Here is a 22,707-nt window from a genome sequence, read left to right as displayed (position 1 = left end):
GCTATCGCCTTGTTGGGCAATCCAAGCGTCGCCTATTTAGGTATCTTTGCAATAATCATCGATTTTCTATTGAGAGAGATAATACTTTGGAATTCTCTTTCGTTTGATAGATGAACCAAGCTCAGGCATGGATCCAGGTGCAAAACGCAACCTATGGAGCGCTGTATCACAGGCTTGTAACTCAGGTACATCAATTGTGTTAACTTCACATAGTATGGAAGAGTGTGAAGCACTGTGCACCCGCTTAGCTATTATGGTGAACGGAGAATTTAAATGCATAGGATCTGCGCAACATCTCAAAAATCAATTCTCCAAAGGATATTTGCTTACAATCAAAACAAAATCGAAAGGAAATTCCACACCGACTTCGATTAATCCGAAAGTATTCCAAACTCGAATTGAAAATTTCATTTATAGAAGCTTCCAAGGCGCTTATTTGAAGTAAGTTACGTCAAATCGACTAGGCTAAAGTACAAATATTTTGATGGTATACATTTACAGGGAAAAATATCAAGGTCTTCTGACTTATTATGTGCCACAAACCCATGAATTGAAATGGTCTTCAATGTTTGATCACATGGAAATCGCCAAAGGAATTTTAGGCATCGAAGATTACTCGATAAGCCAAGCTACGCTTGAACAAGTATTCTTATCGTTTACAAAACCGTATGATGGGCAATCGCAAAATGATTATTGTCAAGAAGTTTCGACTTAGGCCAATTTAAACTCCATTAGATTCAACTAATTCTAGTCTCAACACCAATTTATTCAACATTTTTATATATAAACAATGTTTACGTGTATAAAAGTGCTTAGTTTTATTTATTTTTTTCTAGAAAATCAAATGAGTTTTTAAAAAATGATTACTTATTGATTGTTTTTGATTATAGTTCCTTTGGTATATGAATTGGTGTGAAAAAAAATCACGCAAGTGGTGCAAATTGTGGTTTTCTGATATTTTGTACAAGTCTGATAAGAGTCGGAACATAAAAGCTATCAATATAAATGATTCCAAAGCAATGTAACTTTCAAGTGTTTTCCTTGAACTCTATTGAGTGTGAATTTGACGAAGAAAATAGTACAGGCTGAATTTGAGCTGAAGCCGCTTTGGAGTGAAAATCAAACATAGTGAACATTGCCTGCTACGGTCGTTGTTTTGTTTGAATATATACGTTTCGATCACATATACAGTGCATTTCGTTCCGGAATGACGAAACATTTCAATTTTTCAATTTAATCTATGGTTGTACATTTGAAATTAAAAATCAACACTATTGAACATTAAGGCATTTGCTTTTTTTAATGTAATATAAGAAAATGAAGAGAAAACAAATTGAGTTCGGTAAGTATTTTTTAAGCAGAGTATATTTTATAAGATCTTCAATTTTATAAAATTTATCGCAAACGAATAAATTTGCAGAAAACACCAACGATACCGACATAGAGAGCGAACCTCAAAAAGATGATTTTGATAGAGATTATGGTCTTTTAAATAAAATTCGACTTTTAATGTGGAAAAATTTCATGGTACAATATCGGCATAAAGTGCAAACGATCCTTCAAATTCTGTTACCAATCGTATTCAGTGTGTGCTTAATAATCATACGAAGTTTAGTGAAGCCGATCGTATATCCACACAATACGACCTATGAATCGTTTGTTCCTTCCACTTTGGATCATTTACGTAATTTAGGAAACGAATCAACTGTAAAAGAATGGAAATTGGTTTACACGCCAAAAAACGATATATTGCATGAACTTCTAATAGAAGCATCTGAATCGCTTGGACTGGATCCTCCTGAAGAAGTGGAAAGTCCAGAGGAAGTGGAAAATGTGATGATGGAACGATTCCTTCTATGTGGCGTGGTGTTCAGAAATTATTCAAATGTAATTCATGTGAATTTTCTTCGAATCAAAACTCAAAAATCAAATTCTAAAATAAAACCATTTATTCACAGGATACGAGACAGTTGCAATCAAATTTGAATTACACATTGCGTTTTCCAAGTGTATCTCGATTAAATCGGTCAGACCCTACAACTTATAATTGGCACACAAATTTGCTTTTTCCATTGTTCTCTGGTGGAGGACCAAATGAAAACTTATCTGATTATGGCGGAATACCATTTTATTTTCAAGATGGTTTTCTGGCGGTACAAGATCGAATCAATTTCGTTTTCATTAATACATTATTTGACCTGGCACAGGATACAGAAACCGATGATGAGAAATTTATACCAGTTGTTCGAATGCAACGATTCCCATATCCTCCCTACGATCACGATCTGCTGCAAAGTGTTATGCAAATGTTGGCCGGCTTATTCATCATGCTAGGTTTTATGTATACAATGATGTGCATGAAACAATTCATCGCAGTGGAACAGGAAAAACAATTAAAAGACGTCATGCGAATTATGGGGATGCCGTTTTGGTTACATATCGCGTGTTGGTTTTGCCACATAATGATTCTCATGGTCATTTCCATCACATTAATCATTGGTTTTCTAAAGGTAATACACAATTAGAAATTGGACGGGCATTCCAATGCAAAATACATTTTTTCAATTCAATTAACTGTCATTTTCCCTATCATTTCACGCTTTTTCTCAATAGATACCGATTTACGAATCAAAGGTTGCTATTTTCACCTATTCGGACACAAGTGTGATTTGGGTGTTTTTGTTCGTTTACAGTATTTCAATAGCAACCTATTGCTTTGCTATGGCTACGTTGTTTTCAAGTGCAAATCGAGATGGATCAGTGGCTGGTCTTTTATGGTTTATATCATACGTGCCATTCATATTTTTGGACATGAACCACGTGCGTTTATCATATGTAGCCCAGATTTGCTTAAGCCTTCTGCCCAATGTTGCTATGGCCCACGGATTCCGAATATTCATTGAGGCCGAACAAATGGGCGACGGATTGCATTGGCACAGTTTATGGGATGATACAATCGATGATGGCAAACTCACAGTCGGTTTGATGATGTGTCTAATGTTGCCAACAATCATTCATTATTTTTACAGTGATCACATTTTACGTTGAAAAGCTTGTACCAACCAAATATGGTGTGCCTGAAAAGTGGGACTATCTCTTCAAGTGCGATTATTGGTTGCATTTGTTTGGTAAAGCCGATAAAATTGAAATGGACAACGAAAGTGGCTCGAATGAGCCTGAAGTACAGAATAAAAATTTTGAACGCGATCTCTTTGATTGTGTGACTAGTGTTGAAATTCAAAAACTTCGAAAGGAATTTGATAGCAAAACGGTTGCTTGCAATGATTTAACATTGAAATTATTCCGTGATCAAATCACGGTCTTACTTGGACACAATGGAGCGGGCAAGACGACATTCATCAAACTGTTGACCGGAATGACGCGTCCAACATCGGGTACGGCAATTATAAATGGTTACGATATTCGAACTGATCTAAAGATGGCGAGACGATCAATTGGCATATGCCCGCAGTATAATATTCTCTTCAACGAACTAACGGTTCGTGAACACATTGAATTCTATTGCCGATTGAAAGGATTGAAACCAGACGATGTGAACAGTGAAGTGAAAAAAGTACAGATAAATCTCGTGTATCATCTCCACTTGTATTGTTTTTTACATTGAAGGGCGTTGCACGCACCTTAACATTCACAATACAAACTCAATGCGAGTGGAGACGCCTGATGAAAAATGGCACAGATTGCTAGTGCTAAGGTTTATCTGTACTTTGTTCGGCTATTGCATTTTCAATCGAAAATCGACAGTCCATCAATATCTCTATCGGGTGGAATGCAACGGAAATTGGCTTTCGCTATCGCTATGTGTGGCGGATCGAAAGTTATTTTAAGTGATGAACCAACCACTGGTATGGATCCGGTTGCAAGACGAGAGCTGTGGTCAGTATTGGAAGTCGAGAAGAAGGGTCGAACGATCATTTTGATGACACATTTCATGGACGAAGCGGATATTCTCGGTGATCGTATTGCAGTAATGACCGATGGTGAATTCAAATGTTGTGGAACGTCGTTTTTCTTGAAAAAACGATTTGGAGATGGCTATCGCTTGGTTTGTGTTAAGGATGAGGAATGTGCATCAAATAAAATAACCGCATTGCTGCGACGATACATCCCCGACATTGAATTGCACGAGGAAAATCCATCGGAAGTGTCGTACATCTTGCCTTTTGAACATTTGGAGAAATTTCAAGGGATGTTGGCCAAACTTGAAAATCAGTCGAAAAACTTGAAAATTAATAGTTTTGGTGTTTCATCGTCGGAACTGGAAGAGGTTTTTCTAAAAGTGAGCAGCGAAAATGCGGACATTCCATCAATCGAAGAGGATGAAAAATACGATGAATACGAATTGCTCGAAGGATATTTGCCGTATTTGAACCAATGCTATGCCATGGTTAAAAAGCGATTTTATTGGTGGATCAGCAATTGGATTTTATTCGTTGTGCTCAATCTGATACTGATCTTCTTCATTGTGATTAGTTTTATTTTCTATCACAATGCCCACATCTTTTATCATCTACCAAAACTCGAAATATCGTTATCATCGTATGGAGAAACTGTGACTATGCTATCAAATACCAGTGTGGCCGATGATCCTCGTTTTTTCACCATATTCAATGAGTATGTCGAACTTTTCGATCAAGGTACGGGTGAGCTGTTGAATGTACTCGACGGATATATGGATGAACAGTTTTTGAAACTTGGCAATGTGATTCGAATCCGCTCAAATACACGGTATCCAATTGGCATGGCTATGAAAGGTGATGCGCTCGTGGCATATTTTAACAATCAACTTTACCATACGGCACCACTTGCGCTAAATCAAGTGTACAATTCGATTTTAAAAGCAACTCTTGGCAAGTGTGCGGGCACAATCAGCACGGAAAACTGGCCGCTACCATTTCTCCCCGACTCAAGAGTGAAACTAACATACAGATACACCGGTTTGGGCAATCAACTGGCTACGAATATTCCATTTGCGATGGCTTTTATCATCGCAATTCATGTCATGTTCTATATTCAAGAACGCGAATCAAAAATGAAGCTGCTACAATTTATAGCCGGTGTAAATACAGCAATATTTTGGATAGTATCATTTTTATTCGATTTTGCAGCACATATCGTGACTTCTCTGGTTTGCTATATTACGATATCCGTGTACACTGTACAATGAGGAATTTTGGTCAACCTCCCAAGAATTGTCAACGTTATTCTTTGTTCTATTCATTTTCGGATTGGCATCGCTGGCCATTACACTCGTAGCATCTTTCGCATTTACACACGCATCACATGGTTTTGTCACTCTCAGTGCTGCTTTCATAATAACTGGTAACATTCATTTTGGTTTCTAGTATTTGATGCAATAGCAATCTGAAATTTCATCGATTTCATGCTGTAGGATTTTGTTTTTATGAAATCATCAGAGCTGCATATGACCAAGCTTTGGATTCGATTGCAGCCGCGGATGGACTGAAATGGATCTTCCTGTTTTTTCCACATTATGCATTGAGCTATTGTTTATTCAACATGAATCAGTTTCATTTTCAGGTCAAGATTACACCAGGTAAGTGTGTCTGATTCGAATTTTCTTTCCTGTTCTCCACTTTTTGTTCTTGATAACAATCATCCGTATGCGAACGGTGCAGTGTGACTGCTTCTTCTTCTTAACTAACACATCTATACATGTTAGTCGCCATATTGGTTATAATATTCACAAATGGTTATAATATTCACTGTATACATTTTCAATATGGCCGCGCCCATTGTGTACGACAGTGTGAAGAAGAAGAAGCAGTATTATAAAAAACTGTGTATGGGTTTACATAGGGATGATAACAATTTTCAATTTTCAATCAAAAACCTATTTTTGATGCAATTCCCAGACATAAGCATAATGGATTGGTCCGAACCTGGAATAGGTCGTGCTTTATTCTTTATGAGCTTGATAGCTTTCGTGTTCTTTGCCATTTTATTGTTGCTCGAATTCGGACTATTTTCACTTGCCATCCATTACATTCGTGGTCGTCATAAGGAAGAATTGCCACGGATTCCGAAAAGTTCCAAACGAAACGATGATGTTCAAGCGGAGAAAGACAAGGTGAATGGAATGACTTCCGAAGAATTGGTGTCAACCAATTTAGTTGTGCGAAATCTGACCAAATTCCATGGAGACTTTCTAGCTGTAAAGGAATTGTGTATTGCCGTCGAATTGTACGTTTTTCCATTAACAATTTCATATATATCTTGAAAATTATTATTACTCAATTTACGCAGAGGCGATTGCTTTGGCCTGCTCGGCGTAAATGGGGCTGGCAAATCAACAACCTTCAAAATGTTAATCGGCGACATTTCCATTTCTAAAGGCGATGTATTTGTGAATGGTTTCAATGTAAACACCCACATGAAGGATGTGCTAAAATTGACCGGATATTGTCCGCAGTTCGATACATTTCTCGAAGATTTAACTGGATCACACACACTTGAAATCTTTGCTCTGTTGCGTGGATGTCGGCCAAGTGATATTGCCGGAATGACTAAAGAGTTGGGAAATGATTTGAATTTCACCAAAAGTCTCAAGTTGAAAATTCGCAAATACTCTGGTGGCAACCGGAGAAAATTGAGCACGGCCATCGCTTTGATTGGCAATGCACGTGTGATTTATTTAGGTATGGAACAGGATTTGCTTACTATTGGATTGAAACTCCGAGCATGTATTCATTTTAAATGGAAAATGAATCATTTTTTCATTCGAAATATTCAAAATTGAGTCAAATCCAAAAATTTATCATTTCTTCAACAGATGAGCCAAGCTCAGGCATGGATCCGCGTACAAAGAGAAATCTATGGAGTGTCGTGTTGAAAGCTCGAAGGTCAGGTGCATCAGTTGTCTTAACGTCACACAGTATGGAAGAATGTGAAGCGATATGCACACGCTTGGCCGTAATGCTGAATGGCGAGCTAATGTGCTTGGGATCAGCACAGTACTTGAAAAGCAAGTTTCCGCAAGGATTTTTGGTTGCAATCAAATTATCTGGAAAAGTTCGAATGACCTCACTGAGTCCAGATACAATTGCACTACAACTGAAGTATTTCATGTCCAAACAGTTCCCAGGCTCATATTTAAGGTAAATTATGGTGAAAATTTGATAATAGTCTTAATTTTTGCTGTTAAGCTCAAGAGCATTGAGTTCTAGGACAGTGTTATTGGTTAGGTCATAAGGCGATAGCTCGAATGAAAATGCGGCAGAAAAAATCAGCAAAAGCCTTTAATGTTTCAAACGCTTCGGATGGATGGCGCTGTCAGAAGCTCTGAAGCACATTAGAAGTGGTGAATGTGATTATGACAGATCATATTTGTGTTTACGTTTAGAAACGTTGACTGTCAAAGTAGAGAATGTTCTGTTAATATAAACCAAAATACCAACATGGCGGGCCAAAATGCTGTCATGGCGGATATCTTTCTCATTAAACTACACATGAAAATATCTGGAAAATCGGCAAAATGGACCGTGGTGTCACTCCCTGAAGGGAGTGTAGACACCTGGGTGGTTTGATGGCCCAAAGTTCAAATCCGGTGGATTTGAGCTCATCCATGGGTTCTCGGGATTTGGCCAGATCCCAGCACTTGCCCTGTGGTGAAATTCCATACAAAACATGAGTGTGACTTGTAAAGATGCTCACAGGAAAGGAAAAGCTGGGAATCAGACCAAATCCTGAGAGCCCATGGATCAGCCCGAATCCACTGGACTTGAGCTTTGGGCCATCAAACCAGCCGGGTGTCCATTTTGCCGATTTTCCCAGCCGTTTTCGAGATATTTCGATGTGTAAATATTTATTGGTTTTAATTTACCACTTAAGAGGTGAGTTTGGATAAATTAGCAGAAAAGCGTATTAAAGTTCGAAATATTCCATCATTCTAAGATATTTTCACTAGAGGCGCTCTTACAAAAATCCATCCATTCAGCCTCCATAAGAAGCAATGTATTGCTATCGGATTACGGGTTAGGTATATTAATGCTGTTTAAATTATTGTTTTTTTTTCTTTCAATTGTCTATAGAGGGCAACATCAAGGGCTGATCACTTATTATATACCGATGAATAAAAAATTAACCGTCTCGTCGCTGTTTAACTTAATCGAAGCAGCCAAAGAGAAATATGCCTTTCCAGATTATTCAATAAGCCAAACCACAATTGAGCAAGTGTTGTTATCATTTAGTGGATATAAACAAAAGGTTTGAAATGCTTCAAAAAGCGACACATCAAATAGATATTTAAAGAAAATCGATTCTAGTTGCTATTCGTTATTATAAATCATATTTCCAGCCTCAAATAAACTGTATATGTATACAACTCGAAAATTTTGTTTGATCAATAAGTCATTCACCGTGCTAGAAAATTTCCTCTGCTATTCAAATATTGGGTATTGAATTTAAGTTTGAAAAATGTGTTATTTTGTTTAAAAATGTGACTTATTGTTATAGTGTTATCGAACAAACTGTTTGTTGTTGGAAAAGGTTAGTTTTCCGCTAGCCGAAACAGTCCTTGTTTGGTTTAGTTTGAATTCTATTCATACGGCAAATGACAACATGGGGCCCTTTATGAATTTGTATACTTAAGCTAGTCGAAAATCAACAGTGACTACAGTGGGCTTTGTGTGTGTATTTCATTTTTGGTAAATGAATTCACGGTTTCAGTTGTTGACCTCTTGATGTGATATTTGGTACGAGTTCAATTGCTTCATGCATAAAAGTTCTCTGTATTCAGTTTCAGACTCGACAAATGCCACATGTGGTTGGCAAAAATTCTTGAATGAACAGGGGAAAAAAAGCGAATCATACTGCTGAACTGATTCACGCATGAGATGTATGTGTACGCGGCAGGAGGTGACTCGCTTTGAACGGTCCCAAATTGAGGAAAAATATGCATGAAATTTATTTATATAAATTCGCTCCTGTGCAAAGCATAAACCTCGCATTGTTTGCGAATAGAATGGAATTTTGAGCCAAACTTTACTTTAAACATGAAAAGAGATTGTTTCGTAAATGAAAAGGAAAATTTTTTAAATTATTCCTCGTAGTATGCTCATGCCAAAATCAGAATGGGTCGAAGTTTGCGAGAGAAATCTGTTGGATTTCAACTAGAAAAGAACCTTCCCCATTTTGAAAGTTTTTCTACACTATTTTTTACACACCGTCTCCACTTGCATTTAGTTTCCATTACATTTGATACACTTTGACCGTTGAAATCCAATGGAAGTGGAGAATAGTTGAAAGCTGCCGCTTATTCTTTAGTTTCAATTCAAGTTTTAATTTGAATGAAGCGCAATAAGAGGTAGGATTGAAAATGAAATAGAATATTCTGAAATACATGATTCAACGAGAGAAAGACGTATCTGACGATGGGCAATGTCGTCATCTGCCAAAAAGGATGCAAATGACTTAATCTTCAATCTCAATTAGTGCAATAAAATGTGAATCAAATTGTGTCGGTCTCTATTTCTCTCGGTGCACTCATTTATATCATAGCGCCATAAATACTTTTGTCTTCATTTGAATTGGCCCAATGCAAAACACATTCGCTGTTCCTCGACATATGCAAATAAAACGCTAAACGCAATAAAACGTGTTCGCATTGCAAGCAAGAAGCGAGAATAGCAAAATTCCCTAAATAAAAAAAGAAACCGACAACGAGGAAGGAGCGTTGTGTGTGTGTGTGTGTGTGTGTGATGCAAACAGGCTGTCGGCTAATATAATTTATAATATCTAAATTTCCACTTAATTGGACTGATTTATGTGCGAAGAATTTGTTAAACAACGTAAACGAGCCAAACATAGCGTGGACGAAAAAAAAAAACGAGCAGGAACAAGCTGAATTGATGTTGAACCGCGTAAATAAACGTGATCAAGAAGCACCAATAAAAACTGATTTTAATTGCGATAGAAAAAAAAATTGTTCATTTTTTCTTCGTTCTCTCTCCCATCCCTATTAGTACATCCTATTCGAAATCTAAATAATCATCGAGTTCAATAAACGAGTTAACAAAAAAAAATATAGTTGGCGAGTTGAAAATACCGAAGAAAATGCTGCGTTTTTTTTGTAGTACCGTTGGCAGCATCCAATGAATTCTTTACTCAAAATAAAAAAAAAGAGAGAGAAACAAACAACGAATCAACGCTGAAAACAGAAGAGCCAATATTTCGTTCCGTTGATTGTTATTTACTTATTTATAATTGAACAGAATTGGTAAGCGTCGTGTTTTTCTTGTACATTTTTCGTTGTTTTATTGTTGTTTTTGTGATTCATTTGTCGTTGATTTCATTCATCGAACTTCTCTATCAGCCTACAGAATCTAATGCTAACACACCATAATTTAATGATGATTTTTTCTCTCGTCCAAAGAGCTACAACAAAAACACGACCTGTTTTTGTTATTTCACACAAGCCGAAAGCATTTAGTGTCGTCATTGTTCAACTTATGTGCAGATTCAATTTAATTCTGAGCATCATCGAAACAGCAAAATACAAAGCTCGCCCCAGCACCAGTCAACAAGCGCGATAGCACGAGAGATAGAGAAAAAAACATTCTATTCCATTTAATCAGAAGTGAAATGTGCTTCCAACGGGGTAAATGAAGTTAGAAATCAAATGTTCAATACCCAATTGTCGTCTCGTATACCGGGATTCAATATGCAAATTGAATTATCAACAACAATTCTCTGGCAATTTTTTCCTTCTAGTTCCTTCAACATTTTTCCCAATGGTTTTTTCGAAGAAAAAAACAGGTCAATGAAATTGTGCTCATTTTGCATTTTTCATTTGAAATTCTGAAAGAGTTGAACGGTTTTTATCATTGACCCAGAGAGAGGGAGAAACGAGGAAAAAAACAGAAGAGTGATGGGGTCACAAGCAAAACCAAATCATTTGAATATTTAAAATTCAAGTAGCGAGATATGCATGTTTTTTTTCTTCTACCGAGGTACAAGCCTTTCAGATGCATTGGATATTGAAGTCGGGCAAAATGCAAAGTAGACTAATTGATGTCAAAATGACAAACGACAAAATTGCAATGCATAACTGGAAAATCCGCAAACAACAATGATGATATTACGTTGCGCTGAAAATTTGATTAGCACTTAATTTGTGAATGTTTCAGTATTTCGTTGGTTTGGAATGTGTTTTGGAAATAGCATGGTTGCTTTATACCTAATGCATAAAAGGAAATTTGGTTTTGGGGGAAAAGTTCGGTTTTATGTGTCGTATTTTTGATTTCATACAATAAAACGCATCCGTTCGCATGCTGAGGAAATGAAAGTTCTTCAGGTGTATGAATATAAAAATTACCACCCAAAATTACACGATGAAGTCGAGAAATTTTCGTGGGCAATTGGCGTGTTGGAATGTGCACGGTGCTTCGAATACGATGACTATAAAGTTAGAAATAAATACAGCACACGTTTGATTTGTTATGACATTCTAATGCTTGGTGGAAATTTTTTTTCCTTCCCCAAACGAATGTTCTGGGATTTCGACTAATGCCGTGCATGAAACACAAGTACCTTGCAATCAATATCAGTGGCTGAATTTTATGTTTACTCGTGGTTGTAAAATGTTGACTGCCAATAAATGCAAAATTTGTTACACAAATGCCACAAAAAGCGACAAAAAGAACCACGCATCGCTCGGCTTTGTTAGAGATTGAGTTTGAGAAAAAAAAAGAGAGAGAGAGAGAGAGAGTGACACGGTAGCAAAAAGAATAAAGAGTAAAGAGAGAGAGAGAGAGAAAAAAAAACGAATCATGAAATTGCTTTAGCAAATAAATAGTATTGCGGTATTCATAAAATCTCCTGGCAGCAACAACAACGACCGAGCCACAACGGAATAAATTGTGCTTTCGAAATAATAGCTTTCGGTGGTTTTCACTCAACTGAATCGCGTACGACAGAGAAACACCTGTGCCACCACCACCACCACGCAATTAAAACAAACCAAGACAATCTTATGTAATTTATAACTGAGTCTGTGGAATGGAACTTTTTTTTATCATATTTTTTCCCGCTGTTTCGTTCTTTCGTAATAAAATATTCGGTATTTTTATGAAAGAATTTATTAAGTGCAATTGAATGAAATGGTCATTCCGCGAATCAAAATGTGTCGCTCCGAGTCAAATCAACTTAACTATCGGTCATTTTACGGCGTTAAAATGTGTTTGTATGTTGAAATGCATTTTTCTTGCTAGAATAAACATTGTTGCCTCTTTATAAGTATATATTATCTGTGTCTACTGCCCGGCGACGACGACGACGACGACGATCATCGATGCGGCAGTGCAACGGCAGCCACAAAATGTGATCCGAAGATGATTGTGTTGAAAATTATGCGAATCGCGATACCGATCGAATAAATCGGTTTTTGCTTGGTCGCAATTATCTGCTCTTGATGAAATGAAAAAAAAACAAAATCATGTAAACGAGATATGCATCATTGTCGTCACACCGGCAAAATTATATAAATCAAGTGCGTCGCAATACAAAATGCGCGCTCCCATTCGTAATTGTGGCAGTATGGTCATTCATCGTCCAAAACGGCCCATAGCTGATATTGCAGCATGATAACTGAAATCACTGAAAATAAAACAAAACAAAAAATAATAACACACACACACATCGAGACAAAACAATGTGAGATGGCAGCTCATGATAAAAACAGTAGTTATTTAGCTCTGCCATCCAGACAGGCCTCAGCGAATGTAATAGACAAGTGAAAATGTGATTTATGACATTTATGTTGCAATGCGCGCGCGTTCGTGTTCATTATGTATGGTGTATAATTTTCAGGTTGATGTTTTTTGCCACTTTTATTTTTTATTTCGTTCGTTCGTTCGCTCGCTATCTGGGCAGTTTCGCGGGCGCGATACAATAATGTTCGGCTTGTGTGTGTGTGTGTGTGTGTGTGTCTGTATGTTTACTGTTTTCGGGTTGTGTTCATTGTGAGACGCGCTCTTTTATCTGGGAAACAGTTGTATATGTGTGTTTCTTTTTATAGTGTGTCGAGTTTGGTGCGAACGAGCGGGTGCGAGAGTAAGTGCCGCTGTTTGTAAAAAGCTGATATGTGCATAAAATTTTATGATTTATATGACAATTGAGGTATTTTACACAGTGCGTCTCGCGAGTATGCCACAATATATACACACACACACACACACACTATTCGCGGGAATACTGCAGTTTGCCGTAAGGATCAACACCAAAACTCACCAGCAGCGAATGCTTTATGTATTTAATGTGGCTGCCGTAATAAAATTCATGCTTCAAGTCTATATCGTTTTTGCTTTTGTTTCACATCATTACGATGTGTGTCTCTCTGGTGTGCATGTTTTGATATTTTTATTTCATTTTACTCTGCTTGGTTGTACGTTTTTTTTCTCTCTCTCTTTCTTCCTTCGTTTTCCTCGGCAGCTCGACAGTAAAACCGTATATATTTGCGTTCCGTGTGATGAATTTGCCGGTAAACACTGAGTTGTGGCACTTGCGTTTATTTTATTACTATTATTATTATTGAACTGTGCTAAGGTTTATGTTATAAATGATGAGGCGCGCTCGACACACCGAGAAAAAATGTACAGAATTTCTGAAGTCAATGCAGTGTGGTGTGGTTGATGTTGTTGTTGTTGTGGTTTTTGTGTATGCATGAATAAAAAATGGATCGAAAATAGAATTGCGACAAGTTTTGCACAAAGACACAAAGACCAACGACAACAGCATCAGCAGTCAGCAGCACCACCACCAGCAATAGCAACGACTGTACGAAGAAAAAAATGACCTAAACAATATTTAATGAGCTGGTAATACGAATATAATGTGTACACTTTATCGCTTGTGTGTTTCTCCTTCATTCATTTGCCCGTTTGTTCGCTTATCGACATTGAAATGTAGCGTTAGTGCGACAATAGTGAGACCAGCCATAAATTATGATGAATCTGAATCTGAATGAATGGGCACCATGTAGCAGTAGATATCGCGCCCAAGCGCGCGCACGTTCGTGTGCCAACCAAAACAACAGCGCGCAATGAACGATGCGCAAACATTTCAAATTGGTTTTTAGATTATAAATTGAGCCACTGCAACCGACACCGAACACAAACGAAATGGAACGAGAAAAAAAGCACGGTAAAATGGTTTTGAATGTGGTGTCTTGCATATTAGGCTTTTATCAATTGGCAAATCGCTTCATAATCACTGCATTAAAACCATTTAGATGGTGTACTGTTTTTTTCTTTCTTCATTTCTCTCTTTCTATTCTCGGTGTGGCTGTTGGTAATTTTATTACAGCCTACGCATTCCACGGGCAATCACTTGACCGTGTACAGTATACACTCGAAACGATGATTTTGAACCGGTGTTAAATCGGTAAATTGCTTTTCCAGTTGATACGCTCTCCCAATCTTCCTGAATGCATTCAAGCAGCCACCGCACTTTTGTGTGACACGACTATCAATTTCTGATGTTGCAGCAGCAGCATCGAGAGAGAAAGAGAAAAGCAGCAGCAGCAACAACAAAAAGTTGGTAGCTACAAGAAATCGCATTGATAGCGGGTTTTAAGTGTGTTCTTTCTGCATGCCGTTTGCATTCGTCGCGTATATCCCCGACCACACATTCGAACTCATTCTAAAGTTATTTCAATTCACTTTTTTTTCCGCACTCGTTTGCTCATTGAGCCTGTGTGCCTTTGCACCGCACATACTTAGACAAATATGGATAGGAGGAACACACTAAGAGACCGAAGATAGAAACAAAAAATAATAACATCACTCTCCACAGTGTTTCCCACAACAGGTTTATGTTTCATGCTTTTCGTGTTGGTGCCGTATGATGCATTGGTTGTTCAGGCCGAATGAATTCACCGTGAGCGCATACACAACATGTAATGAAGTATTTATTTTTCGAAATGAAAACGAAGGAAATATATCCTTTTTTTATAGTCGGTCATGAATTCGCATTCCCTTTTAGTCAGCCGCACTTTGTTGGAGCATCAGAAGATCAACAACATCAGCAGCAGTCTGCTTGACATTCAATTGTAGAATGATGAATTCCGTTGCATTGACTGACATCGTATTATCTTTACTTATTCATAAGCTGCTGTTGCGATAGCGAAAGAGGGATGAAGCATTTTGGTCGTGTGTTTCGAATCGATTTCACTGATATGCACGCTGTAAATTCCGCTTCTTCTTCCCTCCAAAAAGCAGTTAAAAGTCACATAGAGCTTTATGCCGTTTAATTGTGCGATAAGGCTGGAAAAATGCAGGCAGAAACCGACTGGAGAGCCGCAGACACAGAATGAAACAGAGAAAGAGACTTCATACTAGAGATATGAGAACTAAATGTAAAACAAATTTATAATCCATTCCATTACGTCGGTGCCGGTGTTTGTGCGTACAATTTTAATGTCACATTTATTATACTCATTTTTCGTGTTCAGTGTAATGCTTGTAATAACTAATGAGCTGAACGAATCTACAAATGCATTAACGGCCAGGAACATATCAGCAGCAGCAGCAGCAGCAGCAGCAGTGTTAGAAACGCGAACACGGGACACGAAAGTTATTTGTAGAATGCGAACGAGAGATGAAACTGAGATGGTGGCCGAGTCTTGATTGCGACTTGCTTTATTATTGATACAGGCAAATAGAATGTACAGCAGCATCGGTGGCGGCGGTGGCGGTGACAACAAATGGAATCGGTAAAAACGACACCTTATCCATTACGCTTGACTCTATCCGAAGCTGCTGTTACCATCGCTGCCGCCGTTGTTGTCGTCATCGTCGTCGTCGTCGTCGTTGTCATGTCCTTTTTCTCTATCGGCATGTATCGCAGCACACACAATGCTGTGCACAGTGCAAATTTTTAATATCGTTTATCTGCTTTGCTTGTCATTTATTTGTGCTATTAACGTTACACGGTGAAGATATTTTTATTTGATGTGTGTACGATCGTTTGCAAACACACAGCAAAGAAGAACAACGCACTTCGCTCTAACTACTCTCTCAATGAATAAAAAAACACACTCGGCGACTGAATAAGGAAATATTGCGCGAGAAGTGTGCAATGAAATAGAAAAAAAAGAGAACAACGATATTTATGAGAGAGAGAGAGATATCAGCTTTATTTCAATATAAGTCATTCGTTATGTCGTTTACGAGCAAACACTTAAAATGCAATTGAATGGGAGTGTGTGTGGAAATTAAGCGACGTTTGCTGTATGATTGTTGCCTTGCTTGCATCCATCCATCCATCGCAACAACAAAACATGTAAATGCAATATGTTTGTCGTTTTAAGTAATTTTTTATTATACTGATATTTCTTTCAATTTCTCTCTCTATCTCTTGTAATTTGCTTCAATGCCAAACCAACGCGTCTCGAGCGCGCAAACGAAGCGCTTTCGATGCATTTTGCACGGTAGCCAAACGAATGAAATAATCAACCGTTATGAATTATTGCCGCCACACACAAGCAAAACCATTCACAATTGCATCTCCAGCATCGCGCTTCACTTGGAAATTACATAAAACTTGTTCAATTAATTAAACGTATTGTCGGGTAATCAAAATTGCCATTTTCGACGATGGCAAACCGTCAATGAACGGCAATATCTTATCGCCGTCAGCGTGCGAATTGCAGAGGAAGACCGAATACAGAGAGAAAAAAAAAACTCTTCCATTCAATGGCCACTCATCATTTTTGCCATGAACAGAGAGATAGAGAGAGACTAACGCATTCATACTGTTTCAAGAGGTAGTCAGAGTGACAGTACACAAAGGTCAAACGTTTATTCATTCGCAACGGTCTTTCAACTTTTCTATAAATTAACCATTAATTCTACTGCATTTTCAATAAAATATCGAACTTTAAATGCACACGATTTGTGAAAGCCATTCATTCTATTCAGAAATGTGACGCGAGTGACGATAAGGAAATTTCTACGCGGATTTTTTTCTTCAGTCTCTTCCCGCCTTATCCCGTTTTCTTCGTTTTTTTTTCAAGTATCTCGAACCGAATGACACATTTCTTTCGAATAATTCAACTGAAATGTGCGTTATTCGGAGTGATAAATATGTTTTATCGTTTCCGAAATGTGATACGATTTTTAATTTTCGATCTGTCGCTTTTGACCATTCTACAATATATATTCTGAGTTTTGAAACGTATATTTGTTAAGTCACAGTAAATTATGGCGATCTAAAATTAGATTGTCATCAATTTGAAGCCATTTCAAATGGGCAGTTGGAGCCATTTGTTTGTTGTTCAATAACAGTGTTTTGAGAGGCTTCCATTCAACGCTTTTTGGTTCTTAATCAAATTAAGAAATCGTAAAATGTGACTGTGATTTTTCTAGTCTATTTAAATTGTTTTGCACAACGGAAAGAGGAGGTGCCAAATTTGTTTCTTTTGCCTCACACTGGCCAATTGGAGATGTTGACTGACTTCATCTATTTTAACTGTTTAGATTTGATTAAGATGAGTAGAAAAAAAGACCATTCTGTGGGTGTATCAGAAGATCTTCCATTTATCAATCAAATAATATGTACGATTTGTCTGCCACAAATAGCAATGTGCCGGTTTGAGCTAAGCAGATAAAGAATAGAGCTTCAAACGCCAAGGCGCACAAAGAGAGAGAGAGAGGAATCGACAAATAAAATATATGTTCGGATTAGATGATGTTGATTCGATAAACAACCGTTTTTATTTCTACCAATTTCAGGCGATGCGAAACATGCTCCAAATCACGAATTACAAATGTTATCGCCGATTCAGATTGTTTTTATATTTCCAAGTGCAGAGCGAGAGAGATATTCATTAGCTATTTCGATATCGAAGCGGATGCAAAAAAGAAATAATATATATGAAATATTGCGATGATTCCAAATTACTGTTATCAGAAAAAGAAGAACAAAAAAAAATACCATACATTTCGTATCAAGCGCAAATATATAAATAAATCTGTGTACAAGAGTCGGATGCTGATTGCAAAAGCCGAACGAATTTCAAAATCATCTGAATGCAATGAATATCTGTGCATTTAAGCAGAACGCAACGAACGCGCGCGCAAAAATCTCTTGTAAGTAAGCATTGTTTTCCATTGGAGAAGAGGTTATCAATGAATGTTATCTTTTATTGGTTGTATGCTTGTTCTCTCTATCTCTCGCTCGCTCGCTCGCTCTCAACCGCGTTCCCTTCAAAATAATTCTGAACGCGAAAAAATTGGTATTGTTCCAGCCGTGAAGTCAATGATCTGCGATAGCATCAATTCCAACATACACATTTTTCTTCGTTTTTTTTTTTCTGTTCGAGACAATAAAAATAATGCAATCGATCCGTTATTTTATTGTAATTGCTCTTTGTTCCAACACAAAAAAAAACATATTTGCAAATCCGCAAATTTTTCTCATTTTTTTTTCATTTCATTTTATTTTCATAAAATCATGAACAGAATACGGAATTGAAACCGGGAGTTTTTTTTCTTCTTGTATACCACGACCATAAAAATCGAATTTGAATCATGTGCCTTACCTTATCTAAGCAATCCTTTCGACATTGTGGCACTTTGAGCTGTGCCAAGAATTCGTTGTGATTTATTCCGCTGAATACGGGCTGCACTAACGACAATTGCACTAAACATATCACTAAAATTGCACAACAACCTAAAGTTCTACAGCTATTTAGAATGCTAGAGATTTGCCGATGACACGATGAGCTGACGCTCGATTTATTAAGTCTTGGTGTCATCTTGATGCCGGCTATTTGTGTGTGTGTGTTTTTTTTCCTCTTGCTTTTTTAACTTGCTATCGTTTTCAGTTATCGAATTTCACTTGTTATACCGAAGAGTAACCGTTGTTTATAGTTCAATAGCGACGGATTATTTCTTTTTTCTCTCGTTTCGATGAGAATCAATGGATTATAGCACCAATAGCAAAATAAAATTCCGTTGAATCAAATCAATCAACGATTCTGTAAACGAAACATCATTGTGCACAAATGTTTCAAAACACACGTTGGTTTCTACGAAAAAAGGTTCGTATTATTTTTCACTTCTTCACATTGCGAGAATGATTGGGAATGTACTTGTTTACACTGTCTGGAATTGTACACGAGATAGATTTTAATTGTTCACCTGTTGCCAACCGAAATACACTGCGGGTTAAACATGACAACACATTTTATAATGGTCTAGCAGCCATTTTTGAGCCGACGTTTCGATTTACCATCTAAGTTTTTATTTTTATTGCGGTTTTAATCTCTCAAGTTTCACACATTTCATCAAAATGCCGCTAAATATTCACTCTGGAATATCAAACACACAAAATCACCAACTATTCCAAATTGCAATGCACACGTTGTGTATCTGGTGTTTCTCGTCTTGTACGTAGCGAAAATTTCGCGAGTATCAACTACGCCTTTTCGATACGGTGTCTGATAGTTGACTGACTGCACGAACCGAAACGAATTGTTGCTTTGAACTCCATGGCTCTCTATCTCACTCGCTGCTTGTTTCTTCTCTTGATGTGGTGCGCGAGCGATACATCCAAACTACGTAACGACGACATTGCATTTCGCACTGAGTGCTTGCTGAGCCACAGCACAAACAGCATGATGGTTGTTGTACTTTATGTTTGCTGCACAAAATCTCAATCAATGGACAAAACACTATGGACGGGTTTTATTTTTCTCGAGATCACTGTAATTCACATTAAAGAAAATGAGAATGAACTCACAGTTTACGAACGATGGAGCGAATGAGCGTACGAAGAAACGTGTTCGATTCGAGTGGTTTTCGCTATCACTTGAATGAAATGATTCATGGTGGAGAATGTGTTTTTCGATGTTTTCACTTCTCCGTCGCATCGTGAGATGGAACAAAAGCACACGATAGCTGGCGCGAGGGGAATTCACTCAAACTGAAATGGTTTCTCCTTCGCTGGCTGCGCATATCATTTGAACGCGACGACTCCACACAAAATCTATGCACAGAAGTAGCTTAAATTGAGCAAATCAGGGGAACTCGGTCGTTTAATCAACGGTGTTTGCCAATCTTCTCATGAATAGTAGCGCTGGATACATATTTAGTTATTTGATGCTCGGCTATTGGTGGTTGATATTAAAATTTATGCTGTTTGCTCAAAGTCAGAAATCGATTTGATGGCTGCCAAGACGGTATCAGCGGTCGAAAAATGGCCCAAATGCGGCAATATGGAAAAACTTGTCCCACCTTTTTGTTCGGAATGAAGTGCACGTTTTCAAAATATCACGTATATGCATTTGGACTGATGGCTTTCGGCTTGTCAAACCTTTTACATGCACAAAACTTACTGGGTTTTTGCTCTTTCTCTCTGCTTCACTCTCTCTCTCTTTTCATGAAAAATTAATGCCAATATATTAAAACAACAAACGAAAAGCAGAATTCGGGCAATGTTTTTCGTTTTCTTTTGCTAACAAATCGATCAATGTTCATCTCATTAGTTTGTTTGCGTGCATGTGTGTGTGTATGTGTGTGTGCTCTTGATTGAGCCTCCGTAAACCGTGTCTTGTGTATTTGAAACTGGCCAAGTGAAGAGTTAAAAACGGGCAAAATCGTCTTTGTACTACATTATAATTTACTGTCAGTCGATTCATGCGCTTACCTGCGTTTATCATGTCGCCTTCGAAACGGTACGCCGATCACATGCACTTGAAAATGATTCGCTAAAGCTTACATTAAAATGTTGAATTACCCCGAATTATTTTAAAAAGAAGAAGGGAAAAAAAGAACAAGAAGTGCAGCTCAAGATCGACAACGAAACGCGAAGAGAAGACAACGGCCGTGGCTTCAGTACGGGAAAAAAGAGCAAATGAAAATTAGGAAGACTGTTTAACGAAAGAGTAGAAAAAAATTGAACAATTTAAAATGTAATTATAAGTTGTTGGTCCATTTTTTTCTTCTTCTCTGTTTGCAGAACGAACATGAAGACTTGGGTCGCATCGCGCGCTCTGATCGATGCGTTGTTTGTATAAGTCCGATTGCAGTTGAGCAAGATCGTAAACTAATGAGAGCCAAAACCAAACAACCAACAAAACAGGCAACAACAACAACAATACGTTGCGAAAATCGAGCAAGAATGGAATAAGAAGGATGATGAGGGAAGAGCGAACGAACGAAAAAAAATTGCACAATATTACATTAAGTGATGCGATTTTTTTCTCTCGTTTTACAAAGTCCATAAAATCGCATTCATCATCATAATTCAATTCGAAATGCGAAACAGCGTGATTGCCGGGCCGCCACAAATGGATTTGATTCAATTGAACGAAACACACAGCACAAACTGGGCCAAACACACGAAGAGCGGGAGGGAGGAAGAGCAATCTTGCGATCGCCGGTGAGCTGCTGCTGCTGATGCTGCCGTTGCATCTGGTTCAATTTGATGAAGTGCAGTGCCTTCTCATTTCTTTATTATACGGATCATCTTGTCTTAGTTGCTGCTGTTTTATGCATCGACTCTCTTCTTCTTGCCATTTCTTCGTTTTGGGCTTTTCAGTTTTGGTGTTGATTTTCGCTGCTTTTAGGGGGCCGCACTGTTGCAACAATTTCGATGCTTCAAACTTTGCGGTGTGTACCGTTCTCGCTTCATTCCTACTGCATAATTCATTCCGAATATGAATAATGCTAATCTTGTCGTGTGTATGTGTATCTTCATACAATTCACGCTATTATTGTTATTATTAAATCGTCTTACTGTTTTCGACTTGATGTGCTCATACGCAAGAGAGAGCCTCAAGTGCATGTTGGTGTGCGTAGAAGAATCATTGAAAAAGTAAACGATGCAGTTTATTACATTTGCACGCATTTTGGCCATGCAAAATGCCACACCGTGCCCAATCCCAATGAATTTTCTCTTTGGCCCCCTTTTTTTCTCTTTTTCTCTCTTTGGGTGGATAGTCGTGATCACTTACATAGTACGACCGAATCTTTTCTTCTTTTTTTTTGACTGTATGGCCACCCATGCAGTTTTGCTGCATTCGGTGCAATTAATTAAAGGAAATCGGTTGAAAAATTATTTCCAACTCCAAATGCCCATGTTTAACATGCAAGGTTAACGTTAAACACATTGAAAATGAAAGGCATGTGTAATGACACACAATTGCCGTTAACTGACGAGAAACGGTAAATAGACACGCAAAATTATAGGCTTGAAATTCGATTAAGGATCACGTTTAAAGGCAAATCGATTTGTTTGTTATTTTTTTTTGCTTCATATAAATTGATTATTGTATTTTGATTGCAATCTTTGATTATCAGTTCATTGAAGAGCCCGTTTTGAAATCGCAAATTGAAAACTTCAAATGAATGAAATAAAAGTGAACTGAACTCATTTGTTTAAGCGATTACGTGATGTCGTAGCAAGAACAAACTGGATTCTTTTACAAAGCAAATGGCTTCATAGGTTCTGACATAGTCTGATCTCGTTGATCCTGACCCCCCTGGCAAAATTTGACCCCCACGATTTTTTGGACCCGTTGCCATTTTTGGACCTTTTTTGTTGTTTTAGTTCTCACTTTTTTCTGGATACCGGTTTTACACTAGATAGAATCGATTTTCGAAAGCGATGACCTTTTTTTTTTTTCTTTGCTCTTCAAATTCGAAATTGCGGATCACCCCCCCC

The 22,707-nt window shown here is 37.7% G+C and overlaps 2 protein-coding genes across 4 annotated transcripts in view; one reads left to right on the top strand and one right to left on the bottom strand.

Moving 5' to 3' along the window:
• Window positions 1-866, top strand: part of LOC129566044 (phospholipid-transporting ATPase ABCA1-like) — a 6,743-nt gene extending 5,877 nt beyond the window's left edge. For both annotated transcript variants that reach the window (XM_055441560.1, XM_055441559.1), the window contains 3 exons: window positions 1-40; window positions 111-441; window positions 502-866. The exon at window positions 1-40 is cut by the window's left edge and continues 361 nt beyond it. In XM_055441560.1, the coding sequence (XP_055297535.1) occupies window positions 1-40; window positions 111-441; window positions 502-715 (585 nt within the window). In that variant the 3' untranslated portion in view covers window positions 716-866. The remainder of the gene's footprint in view (window positions 41-110; window positions 442-501) is intronic.
• The window catches only part of LOC129566045 (uncharacterized), a 60,177-nt gene extending 40,511 nt beyond the window's left edge, over window positions 1-19,666 (bottom strand). For both annotated transcript variants that reach the window (XM_055441561.1, XM_055441562.1), the window contains exon 1: window positions 18,581-19,666. In XM_055441561.1, the coding sequence (XP_055297536.1) occupies window positions 18,581-18,796 (216 nt within the window). In that variant the 5' untranslated portion in view covers window positions 18,797-19,666. The remainder of the gene's footprint in view (window positions 1-18,580) is intronic.
• Between the last annotated feature and the right edge of the window lie 3,041 nt (window positions 19,667-22,707).

The sequence above is a fragment of the Sitodiplosis mosellana genome, unplaced genomic scaffold (genome assembly GCF_009176505.1).
Source record: "Sitodiplosis mosellana isolate CC-2019 unplaced genomic scaffold, AAFC_SMos_1.0 Smas_scaffold_3, whole genome shotgun sequence".
Classification (NCBI taxonomy): Eukaryota; Metazoa; Arthropoda; class Insecta; order Diptera; family Cecidomyiidae; genus Sitodiplosis; species Sitodiplosis mosellana.
Note: the sequence above shows the minus strand (reverse complement) of the source record. Positions and strands in the feature narration are given on the sequence as shown.